This window comes from Alnus glutinosa, chromosome 1, assembly GCF_958979055.1.
Source record: "Alnus glutinosa chromosome 1, dhAlnGlut1.1, whole genome shotgun sequence".
Lineage (NCBI taxonomy): Eukaryota > Viridiplantae > Streptophyta > Magnoliopsida > Fagales > Betulaceae > Alnus > Alnus glutinosa.
Window position 1 is genome coordinate 3,891,953 of NC_084886.1, and position 16,759 is coordinate 3,908,711.

Genomic DNA, 16,759 nt, shown 5'->3' on the forward strand with positions numbered 1-16,759 from the left:
CCAGGGCAGGCGGAATTTTTATTCGGGAACCAGCAAGAAATGCAACAAGAGTGGTGGTACCAACAGTGGAGAAGGATATGCAACGAGTGGAAGCAAAAGACAAGGGAAAAAGACCAATATGGCAGCCTTGATGGGTTTTTGGAGACTATCTTTGCTTGATGTATCAGTTTGTATTATTGTTGGTTGTTGGAAGTATGGAAGGAAAAGGACTATTTCTGGTTTTTTGTACAAGTTGTTGGTAATATGCAGGAACAATTTGTAGTCGTACTTGGACAAAACTTGATTATGTTGGTTTTTTGTACTGGACAAAACTTGATTATGTTGGTTTTTTGTACTTGGACAACACTTGATTATGTTGGTTTTTTGTACTTGGACAACACTTGATTATGTTCAAGTTATTGGTAATATGTAGGAACTGATTATGTTGGTTTTTTGTACTTGGACAAAACTTGATTATGTTGGTTTTTTGTATAAGTTATTGGTAATATGCAGGTTATGTTGATTTATGTTGGTTATGTTGATTATGTTGGCTGTAGTTGTTCATATGATACTTACAGGTTGAAAATTGAGAATTACAGGTTATGTTGATTTATGTAGGCACATTGATGGGTCTTGTGTTGATGCTATAAAATTTGCATGCTATATACTTTGACTAAATATTTGCATATTCCCCCATGAACTACATGTAATGGTCACAATGCCACCATGAACTACCTTGGATTGTAACAATACCACCATGAACTGACAAATCCTAACCAAAATAAATTCAGATAGCTACCAACCGAATTAAATTCAGATAGCTACTAATAATATAATCACATGCAACAAAATGAACATCCCATTTCATAGAGCAAAAAGGCCATTACTCATTACAAAGATACCAAATACATTAGTCATCACTAGATACTGGCCCCAATGAACTAGTCATTACAAAGTTCCAAAATTACAAATACACAAGCCATTTTGTTTCATGGTAGCCGTTTGTAATACAAATGTCCTGCACCATGATACTGGCCCCAAAATACAGCTACAAAGACAACAAAAAAAATCCAAGAAAATGCCAAAAGATGACTAGTTGTCTTTGAAACTTTCACTTGCATGTCATATCGAATTGCTTCAATCTCTAGCTTGGCCTTCAACTCTATAACCTCTTTGTTCAGCATCGCGTCCCTATGTTGCAAACGACCCATCACTCGTTTAGCATGGTCACACATGTCACTATCTTTCCATTGGAAGAATCCACAAGAGCGACCGGCCTATTCAAATTACAGGCCATAAAAATAAACGAGGATTAGTTTATTAGTTTATTAGTTTTGAAAAATATTCAACAAAGTCAAGAAATCCATCAACATTGCACCAATATTATATGCTATTTTCAACTGTTAGTGCACAACATTGGACCATCCATGAGGGAAAAAAAAACAGGAATAGAAGAGAACTGAGTTGAGCTTTGATATTAGATCCAATCTCATCATACTATCAAATCAGAGGGACATAGATGTTAAAAAAAATCTAGGGTTTTTTGGTTTAGTACAATATCTTGAAAAGTTCGTAGATGTTAAAAAAAAATCTAGGGTTTTCTAGTTTGGTACAATATCGTGAATCATCCATCTCTTTCCATAAACAGTGTTGTTACATCGACAGCAAGACATAAAATATAACGAATCCAATTTGGATAATCGAAATATATAACTATATTACTCTAAAAAAAAGCTCAACTTCAGAAGCTTAAAAAATAGCTCAACTTCAGTTATCCATTGTCTAAAAAAAAGAAACAAAAAAAAAAAAAAATAATAATCCAGCAACAAGAATCTAGACCTAAGATCTAAACTTTCAAACCCTTAAAAAATTACCCATTGTCTACAAATAGAAGTGAAGAACCCATCACATTCTCAAATCACGGAGGATGTATTAAAAATAATTCTCACCTCAAAGTTAACACAACCGTAGAACAACCAGCCGAAATTATCCTCAGTGAAGGAGGTCTTCAAAGGTGCCGGAAGTCCACAACGACACATGGGCTCCACAGAGGTTGCTTCGCTATTTATTGAACAAGACATTTTCCTTCCTCTTTCTGGAAGTCGGCTCCTCCTTCTCTCTAGGGCTGTTTGAAGTTTGGAAGAGAAATGGAAGACAAGCTTCGAAAATGAAAGAAGCTTGTCTTTTGATTCCTTTTTTATGAATTATTTTTCTTTTTTCTTGTTCTTTTTATTTTTTCCTTCATTCCACTGCAGCTGAGGGCAAAACGGGGAATAAAAAGGGCTGGGACCGTTGACCGACTTTGACCGTCTATTTTAACCAGGAAGACTGACGGAAGGGGGTAAAGTGCGTAACAGTGGAAGTTGAATGCTCATTTTCGGTCAAGTTGGTAGTTCATGGGGGCATATCACATTTTTTGGTAGTACATGGGGGGAAAAGGTAATTACCCATATAAATTTCCTGCTTTGCTTTTGTCTCTGTTTGTTTCATTCTTTTTTTGTCGAGACTTTCCAAATTCCAAGCCACGAAAGATCGAGTTCGATATATTTTCCCTAAACAATACATTGGTTTTTCTTATATATATATATATATATATATATATATATATATATATATATATATATATATATATATATATATATATATATATATATATATATATATATATATATATTTTAAGACACTCATGTTTTTCTATTATGCTTGTATTTTAAGATCCATTATTTCTTCTTACACGGTTTGCAGGTATTTTCGGAGGAATCACGTTCACGGTTTACTGGTCTCGTTCTAATTTTTAAGGGATTTAGGCTTTCCAGGTATTGTTTGTTCTTTGTTTGGTTTATAAATGATGATATATGTGTGCCTATAATTTAAATTTGAATTTGTGGTTCAAGGAATCAAGGGGCATGTGAGGTCTTAATAGAATATATTAGGATTATCAATGTATAATTATGTTAGGTCTCTATCTGCTGTTGATTATGTTTTTTTTTTTTTTTTTTTTTTTCTCACTTAAATTGTAGAATCAAGTCATGGACAATTCAACTAGTGCTACTATTGGACCTATTGGTTCTAGTTCTGCTTCATCTAAGCCTAGTCTTTTGGATACTAATATGGGTTCTAGTTCTTCAACTATGGGCCTTCAAAATCCTAGTGCAGCTCTCCCACCAAAACCTAAAAAAAATGAGCAAACATCAACGGTTTGGGAATATTTTACCAAGTTAGAGTCAAGTGACCCTATGATCATAAATCACAGTGCAATTATTGTAAAATGGAGTTTAATTATCACCCTAGAAGCCATGGTACTTCATCTATGCTACAACATATCAGGAAAAGCTGTAAAAAATATACTGGTAGGTTTGATAAGACACAATCGAAGTTGAGCTTTGAGGCTAAGAGGGAAGAACAAGCGGCAGTGGGTGAAGGATCTAGTGGTAGCCTTATGATTGCTAAGTTTAATGCTTCAAAAATAAGGGCAGCACTTTTTATGATGATCATAGTGGATGAGTTGCCATTTATGTTTGTGGAAGGTGAAGAGTTTCAGGACTTTATGAAAACAGTTGAACCTAGGTTTTCAATTCCTTCCCGTTTTACTATGATGAGGGATTGTTTTAAGTTCTTTATGTCTGAGAAAGAAAAGTTGAAGGGAATGTTCTTGACATATGGTGTTCGGGTTTGTCTTACCACTAATTGTTGGACTTCAATACAGAACCTTAATTACATGTGTATCATTGCTCATTTTATTGATAATGAATGGAACTTACACAAAAGAATTTTAAACTTTTGTTTAATTTCTAATCACAAAGGTAAGACCATTGGGGGAAAGATTGAGTCGTGTATGCATGAATGGGGCATTGGTAGCATTTTCACTATCACAGTTGATAATGCTTCTTCAAATGATGCTGCTTTGGAGTACTTAAGGAAAAGAAGTGTTCATAAGCCTAGTGCCATATTAGAAAATCAGTTTATGCATGTGAGGTGTTGTGCACACATTTTAAATCTTATTGTGACTGAAGGGTTGAAAGAGGTTGATGAATCCATTATGAGGGTTACAAATGCGGTTAAATATGTGAAGTCTTCTCCTGCAAGATTTGAGAGTTTTAAGACTTGTCTGGAAAGTTAAAACATTAATTTCAAGGGGTTGTTGTGTTTGGATGTTCCAACTAGATGGAACTCTACAGTTAAGATGTTGGAAGGTGCAGAAAAATGTCAAAGTGCTTTTGAACTTATGGAAGAGTTGGATGGATATTATGGTCCTACGTTGTGGGATAGTAAAAACGGTTTAGGACCTCCTAATTGTGATGCTTTGGCTCGTATTAGGGTTTTTCTCAAGTTCCTCGAATTTTTTTATGAAGCCACAATGCGACTTTCAGGGTCTTTGTATGTGACATGTAATATGTACATTGAAGAAGTTTATGCCATTTAACTGCTTTTACAAGAATATTGTGACAGTGATGATTATATATTGAGTTCTATGGCGGAGAAAATAATGTTGAAGTATAAAAAGTATTGGGGGGGATCTTGATAAGGTTAATGTGTTGTTGTTTGTTGCTATTATACTCGATCCACGAACCAAGTTGAGATAATTGGAATGTTGGTTCAGTGATATTCTTAGTGTTGAGCAATGCAATGATATGATATTAAAATTGAATAACCACCTTCAGAAATTGTTTGATCACTTCAACACTGGAAAAAACTCTCAAGGTGAACATAGTGGTGCACTTCCTCAAGGTTCATCGGGAGAAACTGGGAAACGTACATATAAATTGATGAATAGGTACTCAAAGCTCATAACTTCTAATAGTGATGTTCAACACAAATCGGAGTTAGATTGGTATTTGATGGAGGAGATTGGAAAACCGAATGAGAACTTCGATATTTTAAATTGGTGGAAGATGAACTCAACCAAATTCCCAGTACTAGCATAAATAGCATGTATTGTGTTAGCCATTCCCATTACTACAGTTGCTTCAGAGTCGGCATTTAGCACTGGAGGGCGTGTGTTGGATCCTTTTCGAAGTTCATTGGCCCCAATAACAGTTGAAGTATTGGTGTACAAAACTGGTTCAGATCAAAACCCATCAATGGTTATGACACAGAGATGATTGAAGATCCTGAAAGTTATAAGCTCGAGTCAGGTAAACTTTTAGCTTTATATTATTCACTTCTTAATTTATTTTTCTATTTAAATATTCTAAATTTCTAATTATCGGTTCCAATCTTTGTAGAAATAAATTTGAATAACATCAATATTTTGCTTGAGGAGGATTAGTGAAGTGAAGACTCGAAATTTTGGTTGAAACTTGGGTGTTTGATGCTTGTGGTGACTGATTGGAAGGTGCTTGATGCTTGTGGTGACCGATTGAGAGGTGCTTGATGTTTTGGAACATTTAACATTTCAATTTTCTTCATCTTGTAATATTATGTTCTTTGCGTTGTCAGTAATTTGTTCATTTATGAGATTGAATTTCTATTCGTAATTAGCAGTTAAACTTTACTAATCTACTATGTTTTTGCTTTGTAATTTGTTTTTTTTTTTGTTCAATTTTTTATGCACTAAGTGATTGAAAACATTGCAAGCAAAAATGCTTTCTTTCTTCTTTTTAAGTTTTTTCCCCCTTTACATTTTAATAGATGTTGGAATTTGAATTAGGGTTCTCTATTATAAAATGGCAATTAATTTTATTTTCCTTTATTTGAATTGATCTGGTTAGTGGTTACTTTGAGTCTTTGATGATAAAGCTTAAGATTTTTCTATTTTCATTTTCTTACCTTATGGTGTTTCTTCATAATATTGATGCTCTCTAAATTTTAATCTTTTTATTCTCTATATTATTTAGTTTGAATGATTTGTTGTTTAGAAGTGTACTTATGAGTTACTGAAGTCTGGATGTGTCGATATTAGTTGATATAGACAGATAGACTCATATAGTGAATTGTTAAAAGATTTTTATGGACTAATTGCTTGTTGAAATTGTTTGTTAGTGTCAATGTAATAACTTATGGAGCCCATGTACAGCAGGCACCAAAACGTTGTGTAGGGAGTAAAATACTCAGGACTGCACTCATATTTGATTGTGCAACGTTTCATTAATTTTTTTGTTTTTTTTATGAGTAACGTTTCATTAATATTTGATTGTGTTTATCTTGTCTGATTTTCTGAGTGTGCATGTGTGGAGTACTTAAGACTATCACTGATATGAATTCATTATATTAGTTGATATAGTGAATTCATTATTTTTTTTTTCAATTTTTTATGAGGCATAACCCGCGGGGATCCCCGCCCCGCAACCCGCCCCATACCCACCTGCCCCGTGCGGGTGCATGGGGTTTTTCGCGGGGTGCGGGGTCAAAAAATCTCCATCCCCGCCCCATGCTCAGCCCTAATTTAAATTCTGCATTGTTATTATTTTGTTAACACTTTGTGCGCATACACACTTGCTTTGTGATAGAAGTTAATTTTGATTTTTCGAAGTGACTCTATGCGTTACCATCTGGATACAATCATTAATCCCTATAGCACCTTCCGTAGAATAAAGTTGCTAAAAATAATGAAAGAAAGCCTTCCCTATTTCTTCTTGTTTTGTCCAGACTGCCCCTGAGAGATCTTTTATAGAAGCTAGAAAATTTGAGCGTCGCCTTTGATTTGCCCAAGCATGGAAGTATTGCATATTTCGGTCACCCTGGTGAAACCAATTTCTTTTTGCCCATTGTCTCCACTTGATATCCTCAATTTCAAGAAGCTTATTAATCTCTTATTGAACTTGTTTTATATGGGTCAGAGTTCCAGGATGCTCACGGCTTTGCAACTTCTCCAACTTATGTTCCAAAAATATCAAATTTCGTCTTCCAAGCCCATATTTCTGCCTTCTCAATACCAACAACTCATTTTTGCAACACTCCAGTTTTAATTGAGCAGCCTCCACCGAGTTACAACCCGTCATGTCTCTTTCCCAAGCTTGTTCAATCACAGCCCCGCAATCCTCATCTACATTCCAACAAGCTTCAAATCTAAACAGTTTGGGAGCCAGTTGGAAGCTTGGTTTAAAACGGAGCCACAAGGGCTTATGATCCGAAGTAGTCACATGAAGCACTTCCACTGCTACACCCGGAAATTGACCACACCAGGCAGGTGATGCAAGGGCACGATCCAATATTTCTTTGATAAACTCTTTTTGACCGTACCCATCTTCCCAAAAAAATAAGATTGCCCCTTCTTAAAAGAAAATTCCTTACTCGAACTTACGTTAGGTGCTGGGCATGGGTGTGAGCTGGTGTTCGAGAGTTCCTACATGGGCATTATGGAAATAATCGGATTTGCAGCTGGTTGTCTGCTTTCCATATTGGGAAGTTTTTTTGAAATTTCCTCATCTGCCGTCGCCGCCTGGGAGGACTTCTCCGGTGACACCGACTAAGACAAACGTGAATTCTCTGAAGCTCCTGGGCTACGAGAAAGCTCTTCAGCCCTGAGCCACAGCCCCCAAGCCGTCTTCTCATTTTGCTTATTTGATACCAGCACTAGACAACCCCTTTGCTCATATATGATTCTACCACATTTGTAGTAGAAAACTAGCAGTTTTTCGAATTTAAATGGTACCCAATAGGAGCTCCCATAAAGCCTTAGTGATCTTCCACGATCAAGTGATTGAAATAAGTTAATAGCCACCCGAACTTGAAGGAATTTTCCCCAACCAACGTTGTCCTCTGCTATGGCCACATCCTAACTTGCCCCAACGACCCTTCAATTTTGAAGCCCACGCCCTAGCTCATACAGCTCGGAGGCATATCATGAATTTATAGCCAAATTGGTGAGTACGAAAAATCCATTTGAGACGGGGGAGTGTTACCATCGAACTCGTTAAAGAATTAGCAGAGTTCTATCATAGGACCATGGTCAGCCCTCCAACACTCTCCTCTTGTCGTTCTCATAAGAGAATTCAAAAAGCCAAAGGTTTTCTTGTATCTCCTTGAAGAAGACATTGCCTAACGTTCGCCATATCCGGATCAGAATCGCTTTGAAAGCCTCCTTATGGATCTTCTTTGCAACTCCCAATCTACCAATTAAGCATTTGGACCCCTTTGTTCTCAATTCCTTTGTCTCCTCTTCACCAATATCAATCTCTTGTAATTCACTTTCTATAAGCGGGAAAGTGCCTTGAAAATCCCCAAACTTCTCTGCCATGATCAAAACTCTTTGTTCTCACAGAGAAAAATGGTTAGCAAAAGTGGGACTGAAAACTCCTAACACCTGCCATCAGCCTGGGGGAGACCAGAATCCAGCAACCCTATTTTTCTCAGCAGGGTGAAAATGGATTTATGCCAAGATGTCGAACGATCAACTCTATTATCGATCGATAACGATTGATTAATGCTTAGATATGGTGTCTATTTGCCCTCAAAGCTAGGTTTAAGTGTATTCAAACTTAGATAAATATTAATAATGTACTATTTCACATATTTCGAGTTTGGGGTGTATGGAAAAGATTATTCATAAGTTATTTACAACCGAGATAAATAAAACTCAGACATCTGCTAGTTATTATGAATATTTGTATAGAACTATTATTATTTTTTTAAAAAAATTATTTTGTATTAAACATGCATGCTTATAATTCATATGAAATATATTTTATAATGCCGTGAACTCAATTTTTGTGTAAATAATTAGGTGATGGAAAAGAAAAGTTGCATATTGTGAGTTTTATAAAATATATGCTTGTAAAAGACAACAATTAACTACATAGTATGATATGGTACTTCATATAAGGATAACAACCATAGATTTACAATTATGTGGATTGACCATATGGCCATAAATTTATGTGTATTGTTTAGTCTTTGATCCAATAATTTCATAGGTGACCGACCCAATTATGTACGTATATTGGTTACAATGACAACATTGTTAATGACGTAGATCACCCATAATTAAATCCAGTTGGGCCACTGGGGATGACAATATGCATGCCAATGTTTTAACTACGTGTCCGACACGAAATGAAATCGAAGTGTACAAAAATAAAATCATTAAACTAAATGTTTAGGTTTTTATTTTTTATAAGTTTAATATGAATATTTTCACGGCATCGGAATTGATGCATTTGGAAAGAACATAATTGGCCAAAACGGGTGACAGTGTACTGAACTCAGACGATAAGGCAGCAGCACTCAGCAGAGTACGTCTAACCAACATCATCTACACGCTACCGCCCCCATTAAAAATAATTCAATAATTATTTTAAAAACTAACTATTTTAAAAGAATGCGAAAATAGCTCTACTCTAATAAAATTATTAAAATGGTCAAAAGGAAAATTTATTAGTTATGAAATATTATGGACCAATAAAAAGCCGAAACGCGTCCTAATAAAAAAACAAGTTACATCTTCACCTAGGAAACACCTAATCCTTCCCCAGCATACAAAGAGAGTATTACACCCTTCCGCGCCCTCTCTAGGGCACAGAAAGATCAAAAAGCCCAGTCCAACGCAAAAACGAGAACAAATATAACCACATTTTAACCAAACTAATCTTTGACAGATAGATCTTTCTCTTTTTTTTCCCCCAAATTTCAACGATGGCAGATCATCCTGCAACCCTAGAATCCAATCCTCCACAAACCGAACCCGAAACCCCCAACTCCCAACCGAACCAACCCGATCCAGCACCCGCCTCCACTCCACCACAACCACAACCACAATCATCATCATCATCATTCACACCTATCGCTGTAAACCCTAATCCGAACGCTCCGCCCCTAGCGTCTGCGCCACCTCCTCCGGTATCCTACGCGCTGCCACCGGCGCCGCCTTCGTTTCGGCCGGTCCCGCAGTTCTCGCCGATGCCGAGTCCGAATTATCAAAACCCTAGCGGAGTTCAGGTTCAGCCACCCGGTGTGAGCGGCGGCGTGGCGCCGATGCTGCCGCCGCAGATGGTGCATTATCAGGTGCCGCCGGGGCAGCCTCCGAGACCGTACCCGCCACCGATGCCCAATGGGTACCCGGCAGTGCCAGCGGGGACTATGCCTCATCCGGGTGGGTTATTCCATCTCCTTGTGTTTGTAAATGCGCATTTTGATTGCCAAATTCTTGTTCTTCTTTGAATTCCTTATTGCTTACATGTAATTGTAGTGTTATCATGCAAGTTATTGTTATGGATGTTATTTTATGAGTTATTGTCTTTGCTGCATACCAATTATTTATAGAAATATTTAAGAATTCTATCTTATGTGCAATTTATGTGCTTCTCATATGTTTTGAGGAGAAATTATATGTTTTTTTATGATGCATGAATATCAGTTAAATTAGATTAAGGTTAGTAGTGTGATATATTGGGGCAAAGAGTTTGTTAGATCTGAGTTGGGAAAGATTTAGAGAATTCGAGTTGGTTGAGGGGCATCGATGACATGATGTTTTCTCCTACAGTGTCTTGATTGAATACGGTGGGAAAGGTTGGAAGGCTTCATATTGCTTAGAGACCTCACTCTACAACTCCTTTTTTGGTATGCACATATTTTTGCTTGGTTTCCTTTTGTTTGTCTTTTAGATAAATGTTGTTTTAATGGGAAGGAGGAAAAAAAAGAAAGGAAAAAGCCTTGGGGCTTTCATGATAAACAATATTCCAGAATTCAGAAAGTTATTGTCCCATTTGTCATGTTGCATGTTTGTTTTAGTAGGCTACTTTCTGGTAGTTATGAGGACACTTTCCCTTTCATGGGTTTATGAATCGCCAGAAGCTGACCATGTTTGCCACTGAATGCTCGTTGGCTTGTTTTCTAAGGTATTGAAATCCTTTCAATTTCAGACTGCTTCTCATCCCTCTCTCTCTCTCTCTCCGTTTTTTTTTTCATGCTGCACCATGCTCTGCTAACACTTGCGATAGATAAAAGTGACAAAATTTACGTTCAATTATGCGCTATGAATTTCCCTTTGTGCATGAGATGCTTGAAGTCTCATGATAAATGTCAAATTTTTGCAATTTGTGGATGGGATAGTGTGAGAAGGCTAGTGTGTTGCAAATGGATTCATAAGGTAAGCCCACTTTATATATCAATGGTTTATGAACTGGATGCTACTTTTTAATGTTTCCTTCAGGTTATCTGTTCAGCTGGTGATAGTTGCCATGCCTGTGCTGCCATCTCTTATATGCTTTTGATGTGTGGTAACACCGTTCAATTATTCTTGTCATATTCTTTTTATACATTATATGTAAACTAGTGACGGGATGTATGGTTATCGTTGTATTTTGTTTGTTAACTTGCTCTGATATATTTGCATAGATATTTGTTTCTGTTTATGCAGGAATTCCTCGTTATCCGTCTCCATACACAGCTATGGTTCGGCCTCCATTCCCTCCACGTCCACCAGGAGCAATTGGTGTGCTTCCAGCAGTGTCACGCCCTCCAATTCCAGGGGTTCCTGGAGTTCGTCCCATTATGCCCCCTGTTGTTAGGCCAGCTTTTGTTCCTCCTGTTACTCCAGCTGAGAAACCACAAACCACAGTTTACGTTGGTAAGATTGCATCGACAGTTGAAAACGAATTTATGCTCTCTCTCCTTCAGGTAGGTATTGGGTTTCTTTTTTGGCATGTGTCCTTTTAAATACACTGAAATTCTTGGTTCTTTTGCATTATCTATCTCGCACTTGACGGCCTTTATGTGAAGCATTGATTTTGATGTCTGTACATTTTCTGAAGCATTGTGGACCTGTCAAAAGTTGGAAACGTGCTCAAGATCCCACAAATGGGACTCCTAAAGGCTTTGGGTTCTGTGAGTTTGAGTCCGCTGAAGGGGTTCTTCGTGCATTGCGCCTACTTAGTAAATTTAATATTGATGGGCAAGAATTAGTGGTAAGTCTGGATTTCCACCTCTTTTTTGCAGATTTTATGATTTTTTTTTTAATTTTTTAATTTTAAAGATATCAGGGCTTCACCTATTAAAAGAGATTTTACTTATCAAAAAAAAAAATTTAAAGATATCATTTTGACTGTTATGTGAGTCTGAGATTAAGGTTATATTCTGTGGAAGCTCTATTTGCTGGAGAAGCTTTATTGCCAAATGCTTGTTCCTATCACTAAATTGAAACTGTATTATTATTTTTCACTAATGGGAAATATGCAGTAGAATTCTTTTGTTTATTTTTTTTGATAAGTAACAAATATCGATTGGACATGAAGGGGATCGAATCCTGTACATTCTGCATGTAAAGTGATCGCTCTACGTTTTGAGCTACATTCCCAGTTAGGAAAGATTTAAGTAAAAATAATTAAATAATTACCAGATCTATGTTTAAGATGACAATAAAGGGTTCAATAACTCTTCATTCTTGTTAAATGAAGGTTTCAAGGCTTGAAATATCCGTTGATGAATGTAAAATGTAAGTGCCACATTTAAATGATTGTGGCAGGTGGATACTTGTATTAAAAAAATTGGGGTTTCCCGTTGCATTTAACATTAAACTTGTTATGTGTTGTCACGCTTAGCAAGGGCTTAACATCCATTATCGGCTTCTATGCCTATTTCTAGTTGTTACCTGTTTGTTTAGAAACTTTAAAGAAATGTGATGACCTTGCCACTGGAATTATTCCGCTGATAATTTACCTCTTAAATAACTATATCAGCGGGGACATTCGGTCATGAAAGGTGATTTTGGGTTTATGCAGTTGTTACTTCTCATTTCTTTTGACATATAGTTCTGCTGAAGCCTCTTGAAATTTTTTCATAAGCTGAATAATCAAATATGAAATAAAATAGTAAATACTTGACTCAAAGATATGATCAAATTTTATAAAATTTGAGAATTTGACTTTATTGCCAAAGATCTTTGTTCAATTTCTTTGGTTTTCGTTGGATGTAGGTTTGTTTCTAACTTATGAATATACCTCCATACAACAGTTATAAATAAGATTTATTGGTGAGATTGAAAACTGTATCACTTTTCTACAAGGACCTCGATTCTTAAGCTAACTGACAAATTGTCTGCATTTATGTTTTTGGTTGTAGTTTGTAATACTCAGATATGGTGATTGGAACAAATCTGTGATTATTTGATTTGAATTGGATATCTTTTGTTAGTGTTGGTATCGTGTTTTCTATTATTGTATCTTGGTCTGAATCTGATTTTGATATTAAACATGAGATGATTGGATAATCAGAAAATCTAATTATTTGATTAGTTTTGTACTTATCTTGTTAGTTTTTTTAATGTATTTGTAAATATTTCTAATAGAAGCTTGATTTAGAGTTTGTGGCTAAGCAATGGGTTAGGGAGATGGAAATTGCTATATTGGACCTATCTTATTCTACTTATTTTTTTTTTCCTTTTCTTTTCTTGCATGTCTCTGTTGGTTTATTTGATAGTTAATCTTTGTCTCTTCATTATATTTGATTAACAGTTAAACGTTAATCAAGCAACAAAAGAATATCTGGAACGCTATGTTGACAAAGAAACTGAAAAATCGAAGAAACTTAAAGATGCACAAGCTGCAGTACCTGAGAAAGAGGATGAAAGTGCAGAAGTTGTTGAAAAGAGTGAACAATTGAAGCCCTCTGTAGAGGACTTAAATAAAGTGGACAATGGTTCGGGGAACAAGGAAAGTCATGATTTTGCTAATTTTGGAATTGTGACTGATGAGGACAAGGAAGCTGACCAAGAGACTTTGGAGAAGCTTACAAGCATGATAGAGGAGAGACTAAAGACCATGCCTCCACCTCCGCCCCCGCCCCTGCCCCATGCACAAGCAACTGGTGATGGCTCTGGGAATTCAAACTCAGATGTTCCTGCTAAATCGAGGGATGGGGACTCTGAAATGAGAAATGGTGAGTCTTCATTGTGAAAATGGATAGCTTTATGGTAGTATTTGAAGATTGACATTCTTTCGATATTTTGGTATTAAACTAGATTGATCTTAGTGGCTTTTTTGTTCAACTTCTGTATACAATTTTGATATGGCTATGCTTGTTCATATGTTTGTATGATGCAGCCGAAGATAAAAATGATGATGAGACAACTAGTGAAACCAAACCAACAAGTGAGCATGATAGGCCTGAAACAAGTTCACCTGATAGGAGTAGAAGATATGATAGGAGAAGCAGAGATAGAGACCGAGAGCGGGATCTGAAAAGGGAGAAGGAGCGGGAGATTGAAAGATATGAAAGAGAAACAGAGCGAGAGCGGGTTAGGAAAGAAAGGGAGCAAAGAAGAAAGATTGAGGAGGCTGAGCGTCTTTATGAAGAATCTCTTAAAGAATGGGAGTATAGAGAAAGAGAGAAAGAAAAACAGCGGCAGTATGAGAGAGAGAGGGAAAAAGAGAGGGAACGCAAACGAAAGAAGGAGATAAAATATGATGAAGAAGAAGATGATGATGATTCGAGAAGAAGGTGGCGCCGGAGTATGATTGAAGAGAAGAGAAAGAAGAGATTACGGGAAAAGGAAGATGACTTGGCTGATGGACGTAAAGAAGAGGAGGAAATTGCTGAGGCGAAGAAGAGAGCTGAGGAGGAACAGCAACAGAAGCAACAGAGAGATGCTTTGAAGGTTTCATCCAATCATGTAGTAAATGGAAGTGCAAAAACTGTTTTGGCTGAAGCATCCAGTGTTGAAATAAAAGATAATGCTGTTGAACAGGGTTATGAAGGTGATTCTGCTCGCGAGAGCTATATAGGTAGCTTGATTGTAATTTCCTTTGAGCTTAAATTTAGCTTTTTATTTCCCCCTTGCCCACTTCTTTGAATGGTGTTATGATTCTAAATGATAGGTGAAGAGATTGTACAAAATGGTACCGGTGAAGAATCAACCATGGTGTCAATTGGTGCATCAGACGCACGGCATTCTGGCAATGCCCCTGCAAAAAAGTTGGGGTTCGGTTTAGTTGGCTCTGGAAAACGAACGGCTGTCCCTTCTGTCTTCCATGAGGAGGAGGATGATGATGCGCGCAACGATAAAAAGATGAGGCCTCTTGTCCCTCTTGATTACTCAACTGAGGAACTGGAGGCTGTTCAACCTTCTGTACCTGATGCACAACCACCAAATTTGGCAGCAGCAGCTGAATTTGCAAAGCGCATATCAAATGTTAATCCCAAAGATAATAAGCCTGATGCAGATAGAGAAAGAAGTAGACGTTCTAATGACAAGTCAAGCCAGCGGGATAGGGAGCGGGGTGATGAGGATGTGAGTCGCACCAGAGATGAGAACAAAGCGAGGATTCTTGACTGGGAGAGGGATCGGGATCGGGAACATGGCCTGGATAAACTGAAGACACCGGATAACAAGAAGCTTTTCAGTTTAAAACAATTGATAGATATGATACCAAAAACCAAGGAGGAGTTATTTTCATATGAGATCAATTGGGCCGTGTATGACAAGGTGTGTGACCTTACTCAGCCATGTTTTTTATATTTTGATTATTCAAATTTATGGAACACTTGGCTCTCATAATTATATGCTGGATATGTGGAATGTGTGTGTTTGGTGGGGTGGGGGGTTATAAGCAATAGCTGGGTTGTATGGACAAAAAGAAAGAAAGGTTATAGGTGAAAATGCTAAAAGCATAACAGATTGACCATGGGAGTTGTCCAACTCTTATCTTTTGGAAACTATATCTACAAGGTAGGCATTAAAAATTGTTGTGTACCTATGCTACCTCTCCTGATTAGTGCTGCTTTTAGCCTTCAGAAGTTTAAGATTATCCAGCCTTGGTAGTCTAGAGACTGTAGATAACATTTCAATTGTTGTGTGGTGTTGATGTGTAATTTTATATATTGTTTTTTGGTTGTTTCCATGTGTAATATGTTCTAAACTGTTGCTTTCCTATTGTGCACTTTCACAGCATGAGCTGCATGAAAGGATGAGACCATGGATTTCAAAAAAGATAACGGAATTTTTAGGAGAGGAAGAAACCACATTGGTGGATTACATTGTGTCCAGTACTCAAGAACATGTTAAGGCATCACAAATGCTGGAACTACTACAATCCATTTTGGATGATGAAGCCGAAATGTTTGTTCTCAAAATGTGGAGAATGCTCATCTATGAAATTAAGAGGGTAGAGGCAGGCCTTACTTCAAAGTGAAAAGCATCATAGGATTTCGTTGTTGATTGGTCCTTCGTTGCTGCAAGACCGATATGCTTCATTGCATTGCCCTTGCTTTCATTTTAGCCCTCACTGTAGAACAGAGATTCTTGATTTTGTATTGCTTCAAAATTTAATTTGTAATTAAACGCATTTTTGTACTGATTGCTCTCAATTTGGGAACTGTGCTTGTAGCAGAAAGCAATGTTTGGTAAACAGACATCCATTGTTATCCCAAGACGGCTTATTTGATTTCTCTTTATGCCGTTGCTGAAGCAAATAATGTTGGTAGAACGCAATACAATTGGAAATAGGTGAAAGGTTTGGGACCAATAAAAGGGTTGCACAAAAATTCGGCAGTTCAAAAGCAGTAGCTGAATGGAAAGGAATACCGGATGGAATATTGGATATAAAGGTGGCCACTGCGTAAGCGAGCTAGATAAACTTGTTTATTGCAACAGGTCCAACCGCACCAATGCTCGTTGATCTTGAGCTGTGGTGAGGGGAAACCATCCTCATTGAGGTGACACGAATAGAATGAATTGTAGATCTAAACGCGGTCTCTTAAACCCAAAAAAATCCCAGCACCTGAAAATGAGACGCCAAAAGAGAAGAAAAAAAGACGGAATGGATTGTAACAATTCATTATCTGTTGCCCTAAAAAGGGTGGAGCTTTCTAAAAAGCCCTCGGTGGTAGTGGTGGAGATGGTAGAAGG

General features: G+C 37.1%; 1 protein-coding gene across 4 annotated transcripts; it reads left to right on the forward strand.

Annotated features, from left to right (window-relative positions):
• The first annotated feature begins 9,387 nt into the window (after positions 1 to 9,387).
• LOC133866737 (RNA-binding motif protein 25) lies at positions 9,388 to 16,259 on the forward strand. 4 transcript variants are annotated; one of them, XM_062303379.1, is made up of 8 exons: positions 9,827 to 10,009; positions 11,069 to 11,135; positions 11,276 to 11,535; positions 11,670 to 11,822; positions 13,368 to 13,791; positions 13,956 to 14,636; positions 14,730 to 15,337; positions 15,801 to 16,259. In XM_062303379.1, the coding sequence occupies exons 1-8, from the start codon at positions 9,968 to 9,970 to the stop codon at positions 16,041 to 16,043; spliced, it is 2,478 nt and encodes an 825-aa protein (XP_062159363.1). In that variant the 5' UTR covers positions 9,827 to 9,967; the 3' UTR covers positions 16,044 to 16,259. The 4 variants fall into 4 exon arrangements, with proteins under 4 accessions (XP_062159356.1, XP_062159346.1, XP_062159363.1 ...); XM_062303372.1 differs by lacking the exon at positions 11,069 to 11,135 and having other exon boundaries at positions 9,388 to 10,009; positions 13,956 to 14,609; XM_062303362.1 differs by lacking the exon at positions 11,069 to 11,135 and having other exon boundaries at positions 9,389 to 10,009.
• Positions 16,260 to 16,759: the final 500 nt, after the last annotated feature.

Coding starts and splice junctions, on each gene's coding strand:
- LOC133866737 (XM_062303362.1), top strand. CDS start 9,553: ATGGCAGATCATCCTGCAACCCTAGAATCCAATCCTCCACAAACCGAA. Junction 11,536..11,669: donor TTATGCTCTCTCTCCTTCAG/GTAGGTATTGGG, acceptor CATTTTCTGAAG/CATTGTGGACCTGTCAAAAG. Junction 15,338..15,800: donor ATTGGGCCGTGTATGACAAG/GTGTGTGACCTT, acceptor GCACTTTCACAG/CATGAGCTGCATGAAAGGAT.